This window comes from Tachypleus tridentatus, chromosome 3, assembly GCF_004210375.1.
Source record: "Tachypleus tridentatus isolate NWPU-2018 chromosome 3, ASM421037v1, whole genome shotgun sequence".
In the NCBI taxonomy this organism is placed as follows: Eukaryota; Metazoa; Arthropoda; class Merostomata; order Xiphosura; family Limulidae; genus Tachypleus; species Tachypleus tridentatus.
In genome coordinates, this window is record NC_134827.1 from 70,394,298 (window position 1) to 70,413,855 (window position 19,558).

Here is a 19,558-nt window from a genome sequence, read left to right on the forward strand (position 1 = left end):
GTCTGTTTTTTGTTATCTAATGACTACCAGGTTGCTGGACCAATCTCAACCAAACTTTAACTCCCATTATTGCTGTTATTAAGCATTTATTATCTTTCATGTAAGGTTACATTAACTACATTCACAGATAGCTTCACATCATTACACCAATAGTAAAAAGTATTAAATTTTCTATAACACAACATACAGTATAGAGTGGAGCACACAAATGCACTAGCACTTTTTGTGGAGGAGAGCAATGACAAAAAAATGGTCACCACTGTTGCAGTAATACATAAACTTAGCTTACCTTTCTACTCCAACAGCCACTATAAGGCTGATATGAAGAGCTGTTTTGTGACATATATCAACTTCCTACTTTGACCTATGACTTTTCATCTTAGGCTGATAAGATACTTCTGTGGCCAATGACTGCCTATTAATTAATCACATGAAATACTGGAAGTACATTAAGAGCTAAGTGTTGAAAGAAAGAAAGAGAAAGCACTTGTATCACTACTACTTTTGCAGCTACCTCTTAATACAAAGTCATCATGAATCGCTCAGTGTGTAACATGTTTTAAGTATGTACATATTGATTTTTTTAAACAAAACTTTTGGTGAGGTAATAATGAGTATTGTAATAAAATATCTTGTTATAAATAAATTGTGTGATAGTTAGGATTTTTCTGCTATTTATCATAGCTTGTATTTAAATATTTTATTTTAATTAATGTTATGGCTGATGTTGGTAGGGCTTGTTTAAGCACTCACTTTGAATAAGGATGAACTATTTTTTCTGAGACTGTTGAAGTTTTAACTCTTTCAGGACCAGGAGGATGTTGCTGATATCCAGATTTTTTCTTATCTATTAGTGAAAAGAAGTAATTAAATACCATGCAATTTGGGACAGACTTTTTAAATGGTGTTTGATTTTTGTATTTATTTTAATTTAGGAGATATCTAAAATTTAGTTGTGAAACTGTTTAAAAAAAGACAACAACAACAGAACTAGTTGTTTCATCTAAGACTTCCAGAATGCTTCATTTTATTTATATATATATGTGTGTGTGTGTGTGTGTGTGTATATAGTGTGTTCATTCTGATACTTTTAAATGGACAAAATGGGAATGTTGCTAGTATAATTAGGGTATAATTATAAGTTAATATTAAAAGTATGACACAATAAAGTATATACAAAAAAAACATAATTTTATTAATTTATTCTTTAAATGTCAGAAATGTTTGGAAACATGCTTTTTAACACTCCTACGAAAAGTGGGGCCTAATAGGCCCCAGAGCAACTTGAAAGGTTATTAATATTAGGCTAATAATTTTGTATTTAAATGAAATTGCCATTTAAATCCATTAATGAATGGATTAACGAGATTCCCACTGTCCCTATCTACTATCTAGCAAAACCACAGCCAGGGGAACGGGCTTGGAGAAATCAGGACTAGAAACGTCTTTTCGTAGGAGTGTAAACTGTATTTTATTATATTGTCCACTTAATTTTTTGTGCTTTGGTTTCGTAGATAGCATATGAATAAAAGTATATTTTAAAAGAATAATTTGCAAAAAAAAAAAAAAAAAATCCAAAAGGTCCTTAAACTATATATATATATATATATATATACTTTTATTTTAAACATCTATGATTTTCTTAAAGCAAAATCATTTGATATCAATATTACAGAAGCTCATTCAAAATGCAACATTATATATAACCAGACATCTGAAGTGTGAATCAGGACAAAACTCATATCAAACATTTGAGAAATGTATCAAGATGCAATAATTTATAACAAACAGTTGGGAAGATAATAATGGCTTAACAGTGTATTGAAACAACCAGTAGAATTTCTTGTATCACATCACGTTAAGTTTGGTACAATCTTTATTCAAAAACCTCCCAAATTTGTTATTATTAAAAGGCTTATCACAAAAATCCATACTCACAATAGACAATTACCTAGATTCACCTCCAACTCAAAGAAATAAACCCAAGTGAAATTAGAGTGTAAAATAGGAAACAGTATTAAGCTCCTAGTAATATAAAATCAAACAAATCAGAATATCGTACTTACCACCAACAGTGCCGATTAAATTTGAAAGTTTCTCATAACAGTGGTAGAAATAACATTCCGAAATAAAGACTGAAGGCTAAATTACTAAATCAAGTTCAGTATCTTCATCAGTGATATGGCATCCTTTATTTAACCCAGACAAGGAACTTTCAACCATATGAGCAGAGGTAAATATATTAATGGCCAATAACTACTTAGGGAAGTCAAAAAAGCAGATATTATTTGAACTCAGCTAACTTTTGTGGTTTTAGAAATAAAACGATAGTAGTGTAACAGTGAGGTTTTATACATGCTTAGCACTGTGATGATTAAAGCATCTGAAAGATTTGGCAAAGGTTTGTGATCCACTATTGTTTCACATGTTCAAATGTTGCCATCTCTGACATAAACATCAGTCAAACCCAACCTCACCATTTTCAAAAGCATAAACACTTTGTACACAGTAATGTTGGAATTTATGTCACACAATATTAAAGCTCAGGGCTACAAAGTGCATTTCTAATGCCAAGAAATACTAAAAGTATTCTGGGAAATATAGTAAATTTGATTCTACACAATATATTCACAGTTGGGCAAATATAAAGTATAGAAACATAATATAAATGGTAAACTCTGTGAAAAAACTAAAATTTGGTTTGGCAGAATTATTAAAGCTTAGGAACCATTAAGAAAAATTTAGAAATGTAATGTTAGACAAACTAGAAATGTGGCAGAAATGAAAAATATTTGGAATGAAATAAAACTAGATAAATGTCATATAATGCTAAAATAAGAATTCTCCAATGCTTTTGAAAAATTGCTTTGAAATAGTATTATATATTTTAACTGACATTTTCAAAGTTGACAGTTGGGAAAGGCTTGCTTACTTGAGTGTTACTAATCAGTTTGACCGAAGTTAAATCATGTATTTTGTATTTTACTGATCAGATACACTACTGTAAAGAACTTGGTTTGTTGGAAGTTTTACATGTATATATACACACACTAATATTTGTTTGTTCTTATTTTTCATGGTCAACATAAAATTGATTGCTAAAAGATAATGTTAATATTTAAAACTATAACCTCTATTGTTTAAACAGATCTCATTACACTACTTGTGTTGAAATTTTTCATAATGCCATATTCTTTACAATCTCTAATATGTAGCAGGAATTACTAATCCCAAGTATCATATTAGTATTGGAATGTAACTATTGTATTTGGGAACATGGCATGATCTTTTCAAAATCTCTAAATTATTAATATTTACTTTGAGAACAGTAGTGGTCGTGAATATAATCTGCTTTCACTATTTATACCTTTAACTAAGTGCTGTAAGGCATGGCTGTCTGAAATTGGTTTTAAGGAGCTGAAAATTGCATTAATTCTGGGTTCAAATACTTTGTCTCCTTTTTATTATAAAATACTGACATATCTATCAGTTGTATTTTATAAAATAACAGAAAAATAATGTTCTTTGTATTTCATTATTGAAATTATACAAGCCCCTTTTATAAACAAACATAGGGTTGTATATAGTCTTTGCATTTCTATTACCTCAAATATATTTCATACATAAATGCAACTTAAGTAAGAAATGGATGTGAACTGGGTATTTTAATCAGAATACTCACCACATGCAAATATTATTTTTTCCAGCTCTGAAGACCATTCAGCAAGCCTTGCAGTTAACAAAACAAGTGACTAGTCTAGCACATACAGGTACTACAATTGATCACTGAAATATGTGTTTATTGTTTCATAACGTCATCAGCTAATACAATGATCTGATCAAATATACTAGTGTTACTTGTTAATATCAATATCTTTCACTAGTTCAATGACATGTCAAAATGTTTATTGGTGATATATCTTCAGCTAGTGCAGTGACCTGTCAAACTGTACTGGTGTTATTTGTTGATATTGATACCTTCAGCTAGTGTAATGAACTGTCAAAGTGTATAGATTTATTACTATTAATTCAGTATTAGTTGCAGGTATTATTCTGTGGATGTTATATGTTCAACAGTTCATTGTGTTTGTCTTAACATGTGCAGCAGGTAGTTTAAGTCGGTCACCACATGCATCAGGATCAGGTAGCCAAGCTGAATCTGCTTTGCAGAAAGGATTCTTTTCCACCAGTCATTTACAACAGACAAGCCACAGCTCACATTTGAATAACTTGATACAGCTTATGGATTCTCAGCTTTTACATCCCACAGTTGATGGCCAAGGTGATGTAGAGAAGGGTCAAGCCTCACCTGGATCAGATTATAGTTCTCATTCTTCAAGGTAAGGCATCAGGAAACTAGCAGCTTGCTAAATATTAAACATGGTAGAAAGATACCAACACAAATACAACACAAAAAGCCCAGGAAATTAGTAAAATTTTATTTAGATTAATAAATCTGATGTATTTTAATTGAAAACCGTGCTGATATACTTAACTATTTGTTTACTATAATGTGGGGTGATTCTAAATTATTTTTCCTGTTTTAAAATTTAATAATTAAATAACTAAGGAAATGCAACTGTGCAGTTTTCTTTTTCTTTTTTCTTTTTTTTTTATAAAAAAAGGCTCAGTGCATCATTTGATTTGGAGAGAACACACTTGTTGCTGTGGTGCAGTGTAATTACAAACAGCAGTACAGGAAAGATGTATGGGATATGTTAAGGATATCATATATTGCACACCTATAGCAAACATCATGGAACTTAGATGAGGATAATGGATTCTATCACCACTGTAACTGTGGAAATTGCATATCAGTTAGGCATGCTGAGTGCCACTAATGATACACATGTAGAAATCTATTAATGTCATTAAAAATTGAGTTGGGCTACAAGATGTTGAATACTGCATAGCTGTATTTTTTTGTTATTTAATTATTAAACTTTAAAATAGGAAAGATAATTTTTGACCACCCTGTATACTTGGTATGTCTGCATGCTTCATTTTCAGGAACCGTATAGGTGTGCTGTAATAAGGGTATGTCACATTGGGTTTTAATGATAGATATGTAATATACAATAAATAATTCAATTACAAAACATTTGACATTTTGTCAAATTTCTCTTGTTCCTGGAATGCAAAATGTTTGGTCACAGAAGGTTTAGTTCTATTGTAATCATAAATACTATATAGGAATGTGAATGAGGTATTTGTAAAATTATAGGAGTGGTAGTAGGGTAAACAAGAGATAAAACCACTGGTGTAACATTTAAGTATCAAAAGCTGATTTTTTACAGTCAAACAACATTTGTACCTATGTTAGATCTATTTAGTTACAGTATTAACGTGAAACTTCAAAGAACTTGACCTGTTCTGTAACACTGCTTTAGAATCATATAGGAGAACTAGTAAGCTGTTATAGCAATTTGTATTAATCTTTGAACTTATTGTAAGTGGGAGATTGGCAAAATATATACAGTATGAGGGTATGACTTTGACATACATGGGTTTTTGAGTTTTGGTTGGAAATTTTTTTCCATTCCTTAAAATGCTCAGAGTAGATTCAATGAAAAAATAGATAGTGATTAACTGTTCTGTAGGAATGTTTACACAGTCGTTAGTTATATTACAGATTGATTTTTATATCAGCATTTCAAAGCTAAGATATATATTCAACTTGTAAAATTATAATCAGTAAAATACTTCAAGCAAGATCTATCTACTATAAGTTAATATAAAATATTGTAGTATAAATTACTTTTCCTCCTGAGTTATTTTCTAATTTTATTGCAAGTGCATTAGTGTTAAGAGTAAATTTAAAGACTTGTACAAATCACTATTTAATGTTAAATGTCACCACAGAGATCTTCCATATTTCAGTTTGTTTTGTTTATTGTTCTTTTTTAATCTTCAAAACATAATCTGTTTTCCCATCTCATTTGTAAATAAGAAAAAGATCTATATTTAGTAACCATATTTTATCCACTGTTCAGTTAAGGATGTGTAATAATGAAGTATTGTTAAAAAATGATTTTAGTAAAATTGTATACTTGTTAAAAGGTTTACTGTGTCATTTTATTTAAAACATGTTTTTTACACAATTTTTAACAAGCAAAATGGTTTAGTTTTATAGATATCAAGAATACTTTGTTTATCAGAGGTTTTTACGAAAATCTTCTTTTAGACGAGGTAGTCCCACATCTAGTATGAGCAGTCTACAAAGTATCAGTGGCACAGGAACCAGTTCTCTATCATCTGCAGTGCTGAAACACACAGTGCCCAGTTTAACAACTTCTTTGGCTAACTACTGCTCAGAAGATTTAATTTCTCATATCATAGGCTGGCAAGCTGATCATGCAGAAAGACAGGTAAACATGGTATACTTACTGTATAACAGATGTTTTTCTTCCATTCCAGACACAACAACCAATCTTATAATTTTCTTGTGGTTTGTAGTTTTCCTTAGTAACTATTATGTGCTTTATCAGTTCCCACAGTTTTTATAGTAAAGTTTTATAGTTGTGTCTCATAGTTCTGAGCATATCAGGTACCAATGTGCTGAAATATTTACAAACTATAGTAGGTTCTTAAACTAATCAAGAGGACCTATGTAGATCTTGAGAACTGATCTTATCCCTATTGCCCCAGGTATACTTTACTCACATGATAAAAAGTTTTAATATCTTACATTCAAAATTTTGTTAAACAACTTTTTATGTTACACCAACTAGTATAGTATAAAATCTTATCTAATAATCCATACTTTAATAGTATACAAGTTATTAATTCTACAAAGGAACATTTTTTAAAATCCTGAATTTCACTTAGTGTGGCATTTGACACATTTTCTCTTAGCATGTCATCATCCCTATTTAATTCACAACCCCTCAGGAAAATGTTAAATTAAACATAAATTACTCTCTATAAAATTGTCATTGTTTAGATAAACCACATTTATTATAGTCTTCAACTTCATTTGGTTACAGAGCTATTGAATACAAAATCAGATCCCTCCTGCCACACTCACTACTCTTTAGCAATTCGTTCAGTCTTACATTTAATTATATATTACCTGTAGCAAATAGAAACTCAAGGTTTTCATCTGTTGAATGACATGTATAACATTATAATCTGAACGATTAAATGTTCATTTTTCTCAGAGTACCAACATTGTTACCTTGAGAAAGTTAACAACTAACTTGCATGAATTTATAACGACTCTTGTTGCATAGTTAGTAAGCCAGAAAAATTTTAAGAGAAGGTAAAGGAATTTGTCTTATTTTTGCATATTATTAGTCTATATTATTTGGAGCTTTATTTAATTAAATAAAAATTTTTGATTCCAGTACTATAAGTAGTATAAAAATTAAGTAAGGTTAACTCTCTTAGATACCCAAGAACAAGAAAAAAGAAGATTGTATAAGTATTTTATTTTATTTCTTTGTTTATTTTTTATGTATAATAATAAAATCAACTGAAATGTAAAAGTAAGGATATTTTTAGATGAGATAAGATTAGATGAACCCTTTCTCTTTGGGTCACTGGTCAAAGGCCATGTCATTGTGTTTGTTGACTTGTATTCAAAATTTTATTGAACTACTATTTTATGAATTTATGTCAATAATTTTGGAATAAACTTGTAGATTATAACTAAAATTTAATATCATATATGAGTTAATTTCTTAATTTAAAAGCAAATATTAAAATGGCACACCTAAATATAGATTTCAGTGAGTCACTGATATGTTGAATGCAGCTATTCAAAATGAGATGTTTGTGATGTCAAAATACTAAGTCTGTAGTTTCATACAAATTAGGAATTCTAATTACCAATATTGACAAGCTAGAATATAAAGATCTATATTTTTATTTTGCTGAGATATGGCTTATATACTGACTCAAACACAGTGGCCCTGTTCACTTCTTTCTGGTTTTGGAAATGGTCCCACATAAACACTTACTTCAATGCATGACATGAATAACCAATTGTTAGCTTAGAATATCACCATAGTGGTTTTGTTAACCACTTTAATCTGTGAAAAGGCTACCACTACTGTGTTGAATGCAGCATTGTTTAAAATTAGATGTTTATGATGTCAAAATACAAAGTCTGTAGTTTTGTACAAATCAGGAACTCTAATTATCAATTTTGACAAGCTGAAACAGAAAGTAATGATGTCATATCTTTTTATTTTGTTGAGATATGGCTTATATACTGACTCAAACACAGTGGCACTGTTCACCTCTTTCCATATTTGAAAATGGACCTTTATATACCCTTTAATATATGATGTGTGAATAATTCACTGCACAACAAAGTTTTTGCTTCTTGAACACTGTTGGGTGTTCCTTATAGATTTTTGGCTGCTGATCATGAAAATTGCATCCAAATTTGCCCTTCACATACCATTTCATCAAAATCTTCAGTTTTGTCATGTTTTTATTATATTTGTGTCCAAAAATTTTCGTTTCTGTAAGAGACCTATGAACAATGTTTTATGCAGTCTGGGCATGTCCAGGTTTGAAATCAAGCTAGGTTGGAAGCTGTTCTGTGGAAGTATGCAGGAAATGAATCTTGAGTGACATGTTGCACTTCATTGTTTTGTCTACCAGCTGAATGTAATGTGGGGCTCTGTAATTGCCAAGAAAATTGTCAACAGTGTCTTTAAAGGCTTTTCAGGAAATCTTTTCTGGCCCAACTAACAGATCTTCGAACTGCTTGTCACTCATAACATGTCTGATCTGAGGGCCAACAAAAATGCCCTCTTTGATCTTGGCCTCAGTTATTCTTGGGAACATCTGTCTTAAATAACGAAAACCTTCACTGTCTTTGTTCATTGCTTTCACAAAATTCTTCATAAGTCCCAATTTTATGTGAAGAAGAGGCAAAAAAATCTTTGCCGGGTTGACAAGTGGTTCATGAGTCACATTTTTTTTATCCTGGAACTAACTTTTTTACAGAGTGGCCAGCTATGTCTAGAATAATGTGACTCTTTGGCACAACTGTTCCATTCACAGATGAAACAACAGTACTTTGTATAGCTGAGCTGCAGTCCCAGTAACAGAGCAATGACTTTCAAATCTCCACAGATATTCCAGTTATACTTGCTGTACTGGATGTGCTCCAGCAACATTTCCATGTTCTTGTAGGTATCTTTCATGTGTGCTGCTTATCCAACAGGTATTGAATGGTGAACGTTATCATTGTGTAACACAACAGTTTTGAGGCTTAACACTGATGAATCAATAAAGAGATCCCACTCTTGTGGGTCATGGTCACAACCCAAAGCAGAGAACAATCCTTTGATGTCAACACAGAAACAGAGACTGTCAACTTGTGCAAAGAATTTGGTTATATCATCTTGGCGGCTTCGAAAAACAGAAATTTTTGTACCTGGTGACGGCAAACACCATTCCTGCAGTCTCGAACCCAGCAAATCGGCTTTTGCTTTTGACAGACACAAATCTCTGACCAGATTGTTTAATGGTTTGTGAAAATAAACATGCTGTATCAGAAGTTATAGTGCAAATATGTAGATGAACTCGTATATTATACTGAGCCCATTGCAAAAGGGTAAAGTAAAGTAAATAATAATTTAATACAAATATTTCATGGGGCATGTGCACGAGCTGCTTGTACTAGCCGTAGTAGCTGCTGGGAAATGTAATTCAAACCATGTAATGTAAGCTACACGTCCCAAGTGATTTATAACTTTTAATGGCATGGACAGCAGTTGGTCATGGTTCAAAGGAAAGTAAAACAATAAAATTTAATTATAAATAGATGTATATTGTTACAAACTTAGAGCTACTTAGGATAAATGAATGTGGTTTCATATTACGATGTGAAGTTATTCTAGAAAGAAAAAAAAAGCTATTGTAGATTTGTTTTTGTGATTAAGAGGTCGGTCAAATTGACCAATCCTGTTTTGAGTTAGGGTAGAGTAAATAACATATAAAGTATGAAGTATCATTTAAAGAAAACATTCAAAATGTATTTAGGAGGTCTTAGAGATTACACAAAGGAAGTTTGAGATTTTTGATATAAGGAAAAGTATTTTTAATTTTGCATGAAAATTTCTTTACACAAGGACAATTCAAAACAAATATTCAGTATATTCATGGGCAAATCTTTATTTTATCAAAAATACTTTACAAAAAATATGGTTATTTCTTTGTATGTTAAAGACATAATATTAACTGAAGTACTGCCTAATTTTGTGAATATAAACATTTTATTAAAAATTAGAAGTATTAAATAAAAAATACTGAGTGCAAAAAATTCACTTTGCCAATCATTACAGACCAAGTCCATTTTGAAAGGGTTAAGCTAACCAAGAAGACATATCTTGATGTTTAGAACTGATAGATAACCAGGACTCCATATCAGGAAGTATTCGTTAAGCTTTTGCAAAAGTCTGAATTAGGCTTAGCATTTTTTATTTGGTTGACATGAACTTTTAGTACAAAACAATTAGCCTTTAAATTGCTGATTTTTTTTATGCTCTTTATTACAATGCCAGTTAGCTCTGTGGTAGAGCTCTGTATTTCATAGCTGACAAACCAGATTCAATTCCATGCAATGCCACACAATGTTCTCCACACTTTAAGCTGTAGGTGCATTATAACAGTCACACCCATATCCTTATAATGGGTGATGGTATGTGATGACTGGTAAAATTAGGGACAACAACAAATAGTTTTGTTATAAAGAAACAAAATGGAAATATTCAGCACTACCCCTCAAGTTGACATGTAGCACCATACCAATTTGTGTTTTTTACCTCTTAACAAAATTTAATGTAAAAAAGAGACAAAAGCTTGGATAAAATCACTCAGCTGTCACATTAAATACACAGAGAACAGTACTAGTTAGTGAGACAGTAATAATGGATTTTTGTTTACTTTTTGCTTGTTTTTAGGGAATAAGTAACTAGTAAAGTCATGAATTTACAATCAGGTTACGAGTAGTCTAGAAACATGTGTTTTAAAAATGAGAGAATTTTGGTCCCCATCAGTAATCCTAGAATTACTTGTAAAATGTATGAATAATAATCTAGATAAATAATAGTGACTTGAATAACCTTCATACTTACTTTACCAAACAGATTAGTACGACTGGCAGTGTATTTTATTTGGATTAAATGTGTGAATGATAATCTAGATAAATAATAATGTTTGTCTTTGCAAAATTTACGAACTGTGGAAAAACTTGAGATAAAGTTGTGCTCTTAACTTCTCAGGCTAACCGTTACAGTGAAGAATGTCATGTGATAGGAAACCTTAACTGTACCAAAGTTTCAGCTGAGCTCAAGATGGTCAGGTCTCTGGTCAGGTTAGGAGAAATTCAAGCTACTTTACAAGAACAAAGGTGAGTAAATAAATTCCATCTATATAAACTCTGTCAAATGAAGAAAGAGTCCTACATATAGTAGACTACTGTACAACATTGAGGGAACATGTGTGTGTTTGTATGTTTGTTTAAAGTTAAATTTACAAATATTAATCCTCATAAAAGAGTCCACATGGAGATTTGGAAGATGTCTATTTCTGAAGTGTGTTTTTTCTTCAAATATTTTTAATTATTTTGTACATTCTTGAAGTCTGCTTTATGCTAAGTTTGTATCATGGGTTCATCACATTTAAATAGTTTTTATAAATATATAACAGAGTAGCTGCCAGAAAGTAGAAACTATATTTGTTTGTTTGTTTTTGTTTTCAGAATACTTTTCCTCAGACAACAGATAAAAGAACTGGAAGATCTAAAAAGTCAAAATTTATTTATGTCTGTCACTCCTTAAATCATGGTAAGTAAACCATTAAACCATTCTAAGTTTATTTATATTCAATACTTGCTCAGTATATGTTTGAATACATAAGTTTGTTTTGTTTGTTTTTTTGCACAGAAATTGTTTATTTGAATACTTGTATAACTCTATATGGATTCAGTTAAATCAAACTTAGTCTGAGTTTCCATATTATACCTTTTAATACAATATGCATATCTTCACAAACTTTGACAGACTTTCAGAAACATTATAAAGCTTTTGGACACAAAAATGTTAGATTTTTTTTTAATTAGGTATTTTTAACAGTGCTTTCACTGGCCAGGAACCCTGGATTTTGCAGAACCTACTTTTTCAACTCATTCTGAATCATTTGTTTATTAGTTAACACTTTTACTAAAACCTTATTGGACAAAAAGTAGGCAATTGCTGTACCCTTTGCGAAAACCAGATTCACAGCTGACCACAAAACAGATATAAACATTTGGTAAGTAAATGTACTCATTTTGTATTGATAAAACAATGTTAATACAAGAAAAGAAGAAAATGGCTTGAAAGTTCAAAGTATTTATGTGTTGTACTTCTGGGAAATGTCCTCACTGTCAATGTGGATTTAATGGTTTAGACCCATAAGTCAAAATGGCATGAAATGCAAATGGGAAATAGCTGCAGAGCAAATTAAAGGCATGAAGAAAGAAAAAAAATGAAGAACTGATTATGCTATTGCATTGGAGAGTGACGAAGATGAAATGTCTAGCAATACTTCTGAGGATGCCTTGGATTTTGTAAATCCAAGAAATGATGCAGATCATCCAGTAAGTCAAGTATGAAAACAAGGCATTGTTGTAGTTCTCCAACAGAACGCAGAGACAATATCTTTTCAATTTAGCAGTTCTTTAGTATTGAATCTACAGCAACATCTAACTTTCCAGATGTATAAGGAATCAAGTTTTAATTCTTGTGAAAAGAACAATTGATTGCATTCATTCTGCATGACTGTATTTAGGATTATGTGCACCATATTACTTCATGGTGATCCAAATGGTCTTATGAATATGATTAGAAATATGATGATACAAAACTATTATCATAATTATTTATGCCAGAGATGTGTATTCAGAGAAAAGTTACACTTACTTGAACTGCTGTATTAGTTGATAAGAAGTAAGGGAGATTGAAGATTGGAGAACAAGCTTTTGAAACAACTAGATAACATTTTCATTGATTGAAGTAAGTGTTTTAGCTAGAAATTACAGTGCAATCTGTCCAGCATTACTGTGAGAGGTGCACTGAAACCAGTGGAGTATTGTTTATTAGACTGATGAAAAGTATCCCACTGGTGCTAAGGTCAAGGCCTTCATAACTAATTTGAAAACAAAAAACAACAATGGGAACAAATAGTCAAGAAAACAACAAATTATGGTTGATCGTGAGAAAGTCAACAACACAATATCATACACATATTTTCCAAGCTTACTACAGGAGTCAACAACTTGTTATGGTGTTACAAAATTTGCACATTTTTTGCAATACTTTATATGGAATTTTAGTTCAACCTGAAAATACTAAAAATTGTCCAAGCTCATATCACAATGACATATTTTAAAGCTGCCATACAGTCCATATCCTGGGTGCCTTGCCTGTGGAAGCAGTGTTAATAAATATTTGTCTGAAATTTTGAGTGCAAAGTGATTTTCATGTTAAGATTAACAATACTTTTATTTATCTGAAAATTTTAAACTTTCATCTGTATAACCTGTAAAACATCCTAAATAATTATAAAACATTATTTTTCATCAAAACTCTATTTTATCTGTTATTTTAATTGTTATATTTTTAGTTGCTTTTATAATAATAAGTAAAAGAATTCACGTGAAAAACAAAAAATAAAGTACTTGCATCATCTTTTTATTGTTATTGTTGAAGACACTTTACATTTTTGTACTAATTGTAGTACTGTATTAAATAACTTTATTTAATTAAATAATGCATCAAAGAAAACAGATTAATAAAATGGAAAAAGCAAATAATACCCCATAACTATCAACATTTTTTCTGGCTTTCTAACCATGCAACATGAGCTGTGAAAAATTTAGCTAAGCTCATCAGTGTTTCCTGTGGGAATAAATGTGAATTAGAAGTGAAATAGACAATTTTCTGTATAGAAAACAATACATCATTTCATAGATTAAAACTTGGCTTTCTATTGGTTGTAAATAATGTAGTATTAAACATCAAGGAGAAGTTTGGAAATATCTGAAAGACAAGATGTAATAGGTGGGCATGGCAAGTGGGGTCTGATTTTATATTTTATGGCTCCATAACCAAATAAAATTGAAGGCTTTAAAAACTATGCTTTACCTTAGTGATAAAAATTTGTTGAAAATTAGTAATTTACATTATATTTCATACTTCTTGGAAGGGGTGGTAAATAAAGAAGGAGATACCAAGAGAGAAAATATCACATCTCTCTCAACATTGAAAGTTGTGGAATTTTTTAACACTGCCTTGTAAAAGTAGTTTTAAATTTTGAATGTAACTCATCGAAATGTTTACAAGATGATGACTGTTCTGAAAGAGATAAACAAATAGTTTTACAAGAGTGTAATTTATACTTTTAGACTTATTTCATTTTTATGTATGCTTTCTTGAAAGATGATGTAAGGATATTTTGTGTGTGTATTCCAAATAGCAAATTATGTTTAATAAGAGGTATCTCGTGAACACCGGATTTGAACTAAAGGAACTGGACTACTAACCATGAAAGTCATACAGGGATATAATTAATTGTTAATATGGAGGTGAAAATCAAAGTTCACATCATAAATTTTTACAGAGTTATATTTGGAATTTAATTAAACTGTTATCAATGTATGTGAATAAACTTGATATCAAATATAGTATGTAATTGAAATTTTAATGTTATATAAGTTTGAATTCTTAATTTCAAGAGGAAGTATTTAAATAAATTTTCAATCTTCAGCTTTTAGGTATTATTTCTACCTTTACATGATCTAAGTATTGACTATTAAAATATTGCTGTGGAATAATCATTGAACTGTAATTACATCATATTGTTTAGTGGACTATGATTTTCTTAGCAAACTATCATTGTAAAATTATTGATTATTTGACTTACTTTTGGATAACTAGATTGTAATTAGTGACATGCTTAGTAATCAGACTTTATTTATCCCAGTCAAAAGTAATTTAAAGTAAATTCTACGTGTAATGATTTGGTATGTTATGTGTATGTCTATCAGTGAATCATTTTTTTTAATATAAAGTACTCTAGTGTTAATAAGTATTGTATGGATAGTTTATTTTTCTCTTCTAGGTTCATGTAAAGATTAGGTAACTGAGGGATCTGTGCCAGAAGACAAGTGTAAAATTGTTACTGTTATGACACACACACACACACACACACACACACACTAGGTACAAAAGAAGGGGTGATAACTCAGTGTGTACAGTAGGTGTTTCTGGTGACATATCCAGGGAATGTACATGAATTTATTTAAGAGTAAGAAAAAACTCGAGCTATTAGAAAACAGGAGAACTTTTATTCCTAAAGATATCCTTCTCCATATTCTTACAATTTTAACTATAGAAGTTTCTGTTAATGCAAGTAACTTGATGTATATATAATCCAGATTTGTACTTTTTCCATGTTTGGAATTAGTTTTGAGCTTTATATGTGGAAAATCTTGGCACTGAGGTAAATGTTTGGTAGAAGATATAGTAAAGAAATTCTACACAATTGATATTTGATTGGGAGGGGGGTAAAAGTGTGTTGAAAACTATAAATTATAAACAACTGGTAAGATTAAAATTTGTAATATAAAAAATTAACATTATAAAATTAAGTTCCACATAAATGAGACAGCATTGCAGAACCATTCATTTATTCTTTGTTTAGTAGTGAGCTGTTCTATACTTGAAATGAGTGATTTTATCTTAACTTTGCCAATAAATGTTTTCTGGATTCCTGCTGTTTTTTGTCAGTAAATCCAGAGTTCAGTTCCTTCAAAACATTACATGAGATGGGATATGTGTGGGTTTTCTGCCGTAGATGTTCTAGACAAAATAGCATTGTGATAAGAGTCAAACATTCTAGTTTTCCCTACATAGTAGTTTTAGGAGTTATTAGATGACACACAATTTCTAACTGTGTCCACTTGTATCAGCAATCAGTTATAGTGAAATATGACATTTGATTAGTGAGAAAACCCTAGATTATTCTAAAGTATGTCATCTCATTGGTGAGAAATTCTTGAATTATTCTTTCCACTTCTTCCCCAGTACTAAATCAGTATTGCTTTCATTTTAAAAATGATTTTACAGTAATTGTTTTAGACAATTTGGCAGGGTTAGTACCATTTTACCTAAATATTAAACTTAGTTTTAGATCCTTAAAACTTATTTTTCCATGTGTGACAATCTTGTATCACTTTTTTTTATCAAATATAAAAAGAAATTGTAATTGTAAAAGAAGTTAATGCTGTACAGTACTTGAGCATAAGGCTGACAAACAATTATTTTTACTGTAAGCCTTACAAGCAAGGTGGTGCTTAATCATTGTTTAAAAGTTGATTTTAAGCTTTATTTTTTATTTATTGAGCAGATTTTTTCTTATGAGAGCTTGCTTGCTCAACTTTGTTTCTTCTGGTTTCACATCTTGCATATAATCTTACCACCTTTAATTGTGTATGAGAAATTTTTATAAATTGTGTAGAATATCAGATCTTATCTTGATATACTGATTGTAACAAGTGCAAATACATGATTATTGGTATTCTGATCCATAGAGTAGCCTGAGATGCTTTGTTTCAGTGAAAAAAACCTGTATTTCACTTCTTTTTAGTCTGTAAATTGTTGGGAGATGTATCAAAGAGTATTAGTATTTGTCAGATTCTTATCTTCAGTCATTTGTGAAGGATTAATAAAACCTGTACTATTATTTCCATTTTTATTTTTCAGTAAAACAGGTTATCTCTCTAGAATATTGTGGATAATTGTACTTATTTTGGAATATGCTTTTAATTATTCATGTAATTTTAAATTCAGTAGACATCTTAGGTCTGAAACATTTCCATGAATTTTGTTTGGCTGGAAATTAGTGTGGAACAAACTTTTAGTTTTGGTAAAAACAAAATGTTGTGATTTTTTTATGAAGCCTCTGCTCCTTATTTCAAGACTTAATTTCCCAAAGTATTTTTGATTTAAATTGATCATATCCAAAATATTAGGGGAATCTGGGGTTGGTTATCACATTTCTTTAACTTTAACAGATAACAGTGTGTGGTTAAATGTCTAAATTCAGCTTCTGCTAAAACGGAATATGATGCATCCTGTAGACAAATATTTTAGTGTTGGTAGAACTTTACTGAACAATACAAACTTAGGATGTGAATAAATAGTTTTCACTTTAGACTGCTTGAAATCTAGGCTTGATTTTTACAATAGGAAATAATTTAATGGTATCAGTTTTCACAAGAACATAATTTTTCTTAACAATAAATTACAATATCAATCAATAGAACTACAATCCAAGATGCACTTTTCTTAGCTAACTGAACAACTGCCAATCATAATTGCACTTGCACATAGGCCACTGGTTGTCCTGGGGTGCAAATCTCACGAGCCCACATTTTATGTTAAGTGCACTGAATCCAGATCTCTTGGGATCAGCTATTCAGCTAAGGTTCCATGTACACAATATAGAAGTATTGTTCCTCTTTTGACCTGTCTAGACCTAAGTGCACCTATAATGTAAAGGGTATTGGGGGTGGTTGTCACGTAGGGGGAGCAACCCAACTCAGTATGTGATACTCTGCCCCAGTAGGATGTTTCTGATAAATCTTTGGTAGTCACTTCCAAAGTTTTGTTATTTTGTTTCAAGTTTTGCACAACGTAGGGATCATATCTGATTGTATTTATCTTGATAATCATTTTAAATGAAGTTCAATACTACTAGGAGCTATAACATAACATTCCTAGTCTGATAACTGGTCAAGATATTCTGGAGAGAAAAAACAACTAATATTCCAAGATGGGGTATTGATGTTGGCTTATGCTTGCATTGAATAAATGTCTTGGTGCTCCCACCATCTATTCTGAGAGTTACATGCACTGTGATAACTAACCTTGGTCTCTCTGCAGTTGATTTGCTAAAAGGAACAACTAATAAAAATGCAATTAGTTTTAATAAATAACCAGTAACAAGTCTACTTGTATTGTTAGACCAATCCTTAAGACAAAGTATTACAAGTAGAACTTGTGTAAAGAAAAGATTCACTTTCAGCCAAGTTTGGTATTACAGTGATAAGTAACTTTGTGTTATGTTAATTGGGACCAAGGATTTTACTAAAGTCCATAATTTTTGGATAACGTTAATTTTAGAAGATGGTAGATAAAATTCTTGATAAATATTTCAGCTTAATTTGTGTGATTAATGTGGGGATATAATAAATAGATCATATGATGAATGTTTCATTTCCTATAATAACCAAAGGAAAAAATGTTTATCCCCATGAAATGTTGTAAATTAATATTTTTTAATGAGGAAGATTGGAAAATATTTAACAACTGGGTTTTCTGTTAAGAAAATGCACATACATAACATTTTAACAACTTGTAAAATAACTGGGCAAAGCATGAACATGGCTGAATTTCCCAAACTCTGATACATCCTTTTACAAACAAAATTAAATTGCTTTGGTAAATAAAGGAGTTTCAACAGGAAGACATAGTATACTGCCAATTTCTTTATTATCTGTATAATTTTTAACTTCTCTTTTGTTGCTTTATTTAAAATAATTTGAAAGTTAGGACAAAAATCTTAGAGTAGGAGTCATAAACATTTAGGTGGAAGAATTATTTTTAATGTTTAAATGAAATTTGTTGTACAGCAAATATTTCCAGTTGTATTCTTCTAAAGCATACTAATGCTGTGATTACAGTAATTTTCCACCTCATTCTGATATTGCATTCATTGGAAATTACTAATATCGTGTATGGTATGGTACAAAATACTGTTGAAACATTTATTGTTCACTTGATTTTGTAACTCACATAAATTCAAATCTTGTTTTTTTTAATATTTCATTTAAGTCGGGGGTTAATTTGTATCAGCAATTTTGAAAATAATGTAAAGTTAAAACTGTCATCAGTAAAGTCATTTTTTATATAAATTTACTGTAGTGTCTTTCTAGAAATACATTTTTCCATGATCTTTTTTTTTTTCTAAATGTTCTGACACATGAATGCTTTTGGAAGGTGAAAATATTAATGTATCTTTAAACAAGGCTTTTTGTTCTCAGTAGATGTGTACAAAAATGTTAGTGTAATAAAATTGACATTGTGACTGTTACTTGTGATATGTACTTTATGTTAACTTGTAGAAACAGATGCCTAAAATTCTTATCAGATTTATGTACACAATGCTCTGAATGCCTTCTTTTAGGATTAAACAAAATACAGAACAGTAAAAACCACAAAAAAAGGTGTAAAACTTTTTTCATTGAAATCATCAATAACGAATATGTTTAATAGCAATGGTTATGAACTGGTAATTCATTGTATTTGAATCACTATAGGTTTCTAAGGAAATTATTCCATTAACTTATAATTTGCTGTTTATTTTAATATATGATATTTTTATCAAACATTGTTCATAATTATATACAATTATTCAGTGAATTTTTAAAATTATAATTAATATAAAAATTATTACCTATAAATTTGACAAATGAAAAAACTGAAGTTACTGC

General features: G+C 30.4%; 1 protein-coding gene across 8 annotated transcripts in view; it reads left to right on the top strand.

Annotated features, from left to right (window-relative positions):
- LOC143247112 (WW domain-containing adapter protein with coiled-coil-like) overlaps positions 1-19,155 on the top strand; it is a 31,579-nt gene extending 12,424 nt beyond the window's left edge. For 6 of the 8 annotated variants that reach the window (XM_076494600.1, XM_076494601.1, XM_076494595.1 and 3 more), the window contains 6 exons: positions 3,708-3,770; positions 4,106-4,340; positions 6,185-6,368; positions 11,244-11,371; positions 11,723-11,807; positions 15,124-19,155. In XM_076494600.1, coding sequence (XP_076350715.1) covers positions 3,708-3,770; positions 4,106-4,340; positions 6,185-6,368; positions 11,244-11,371; positions 11,723-11,801 — 689 coding nt within the window. In that variant the 3' untranslated portion in view covers positions 11,802-11,807; positions 15,124-19,155. The remainder of the gene's footprint in view (positions 1-3,707; positions 3,771-4,105; positions 4,341-6,184; positions 6,369-11,243; positions 11,372-11,722; positions 11,808-15,123) is intronic. The other 2 variants (XM_076494602.1, XM_076494596.1) reach the window with 1 other exon arrangement.
- Positions 19,156-19,558: the final 403 nt, after the last annotated feature.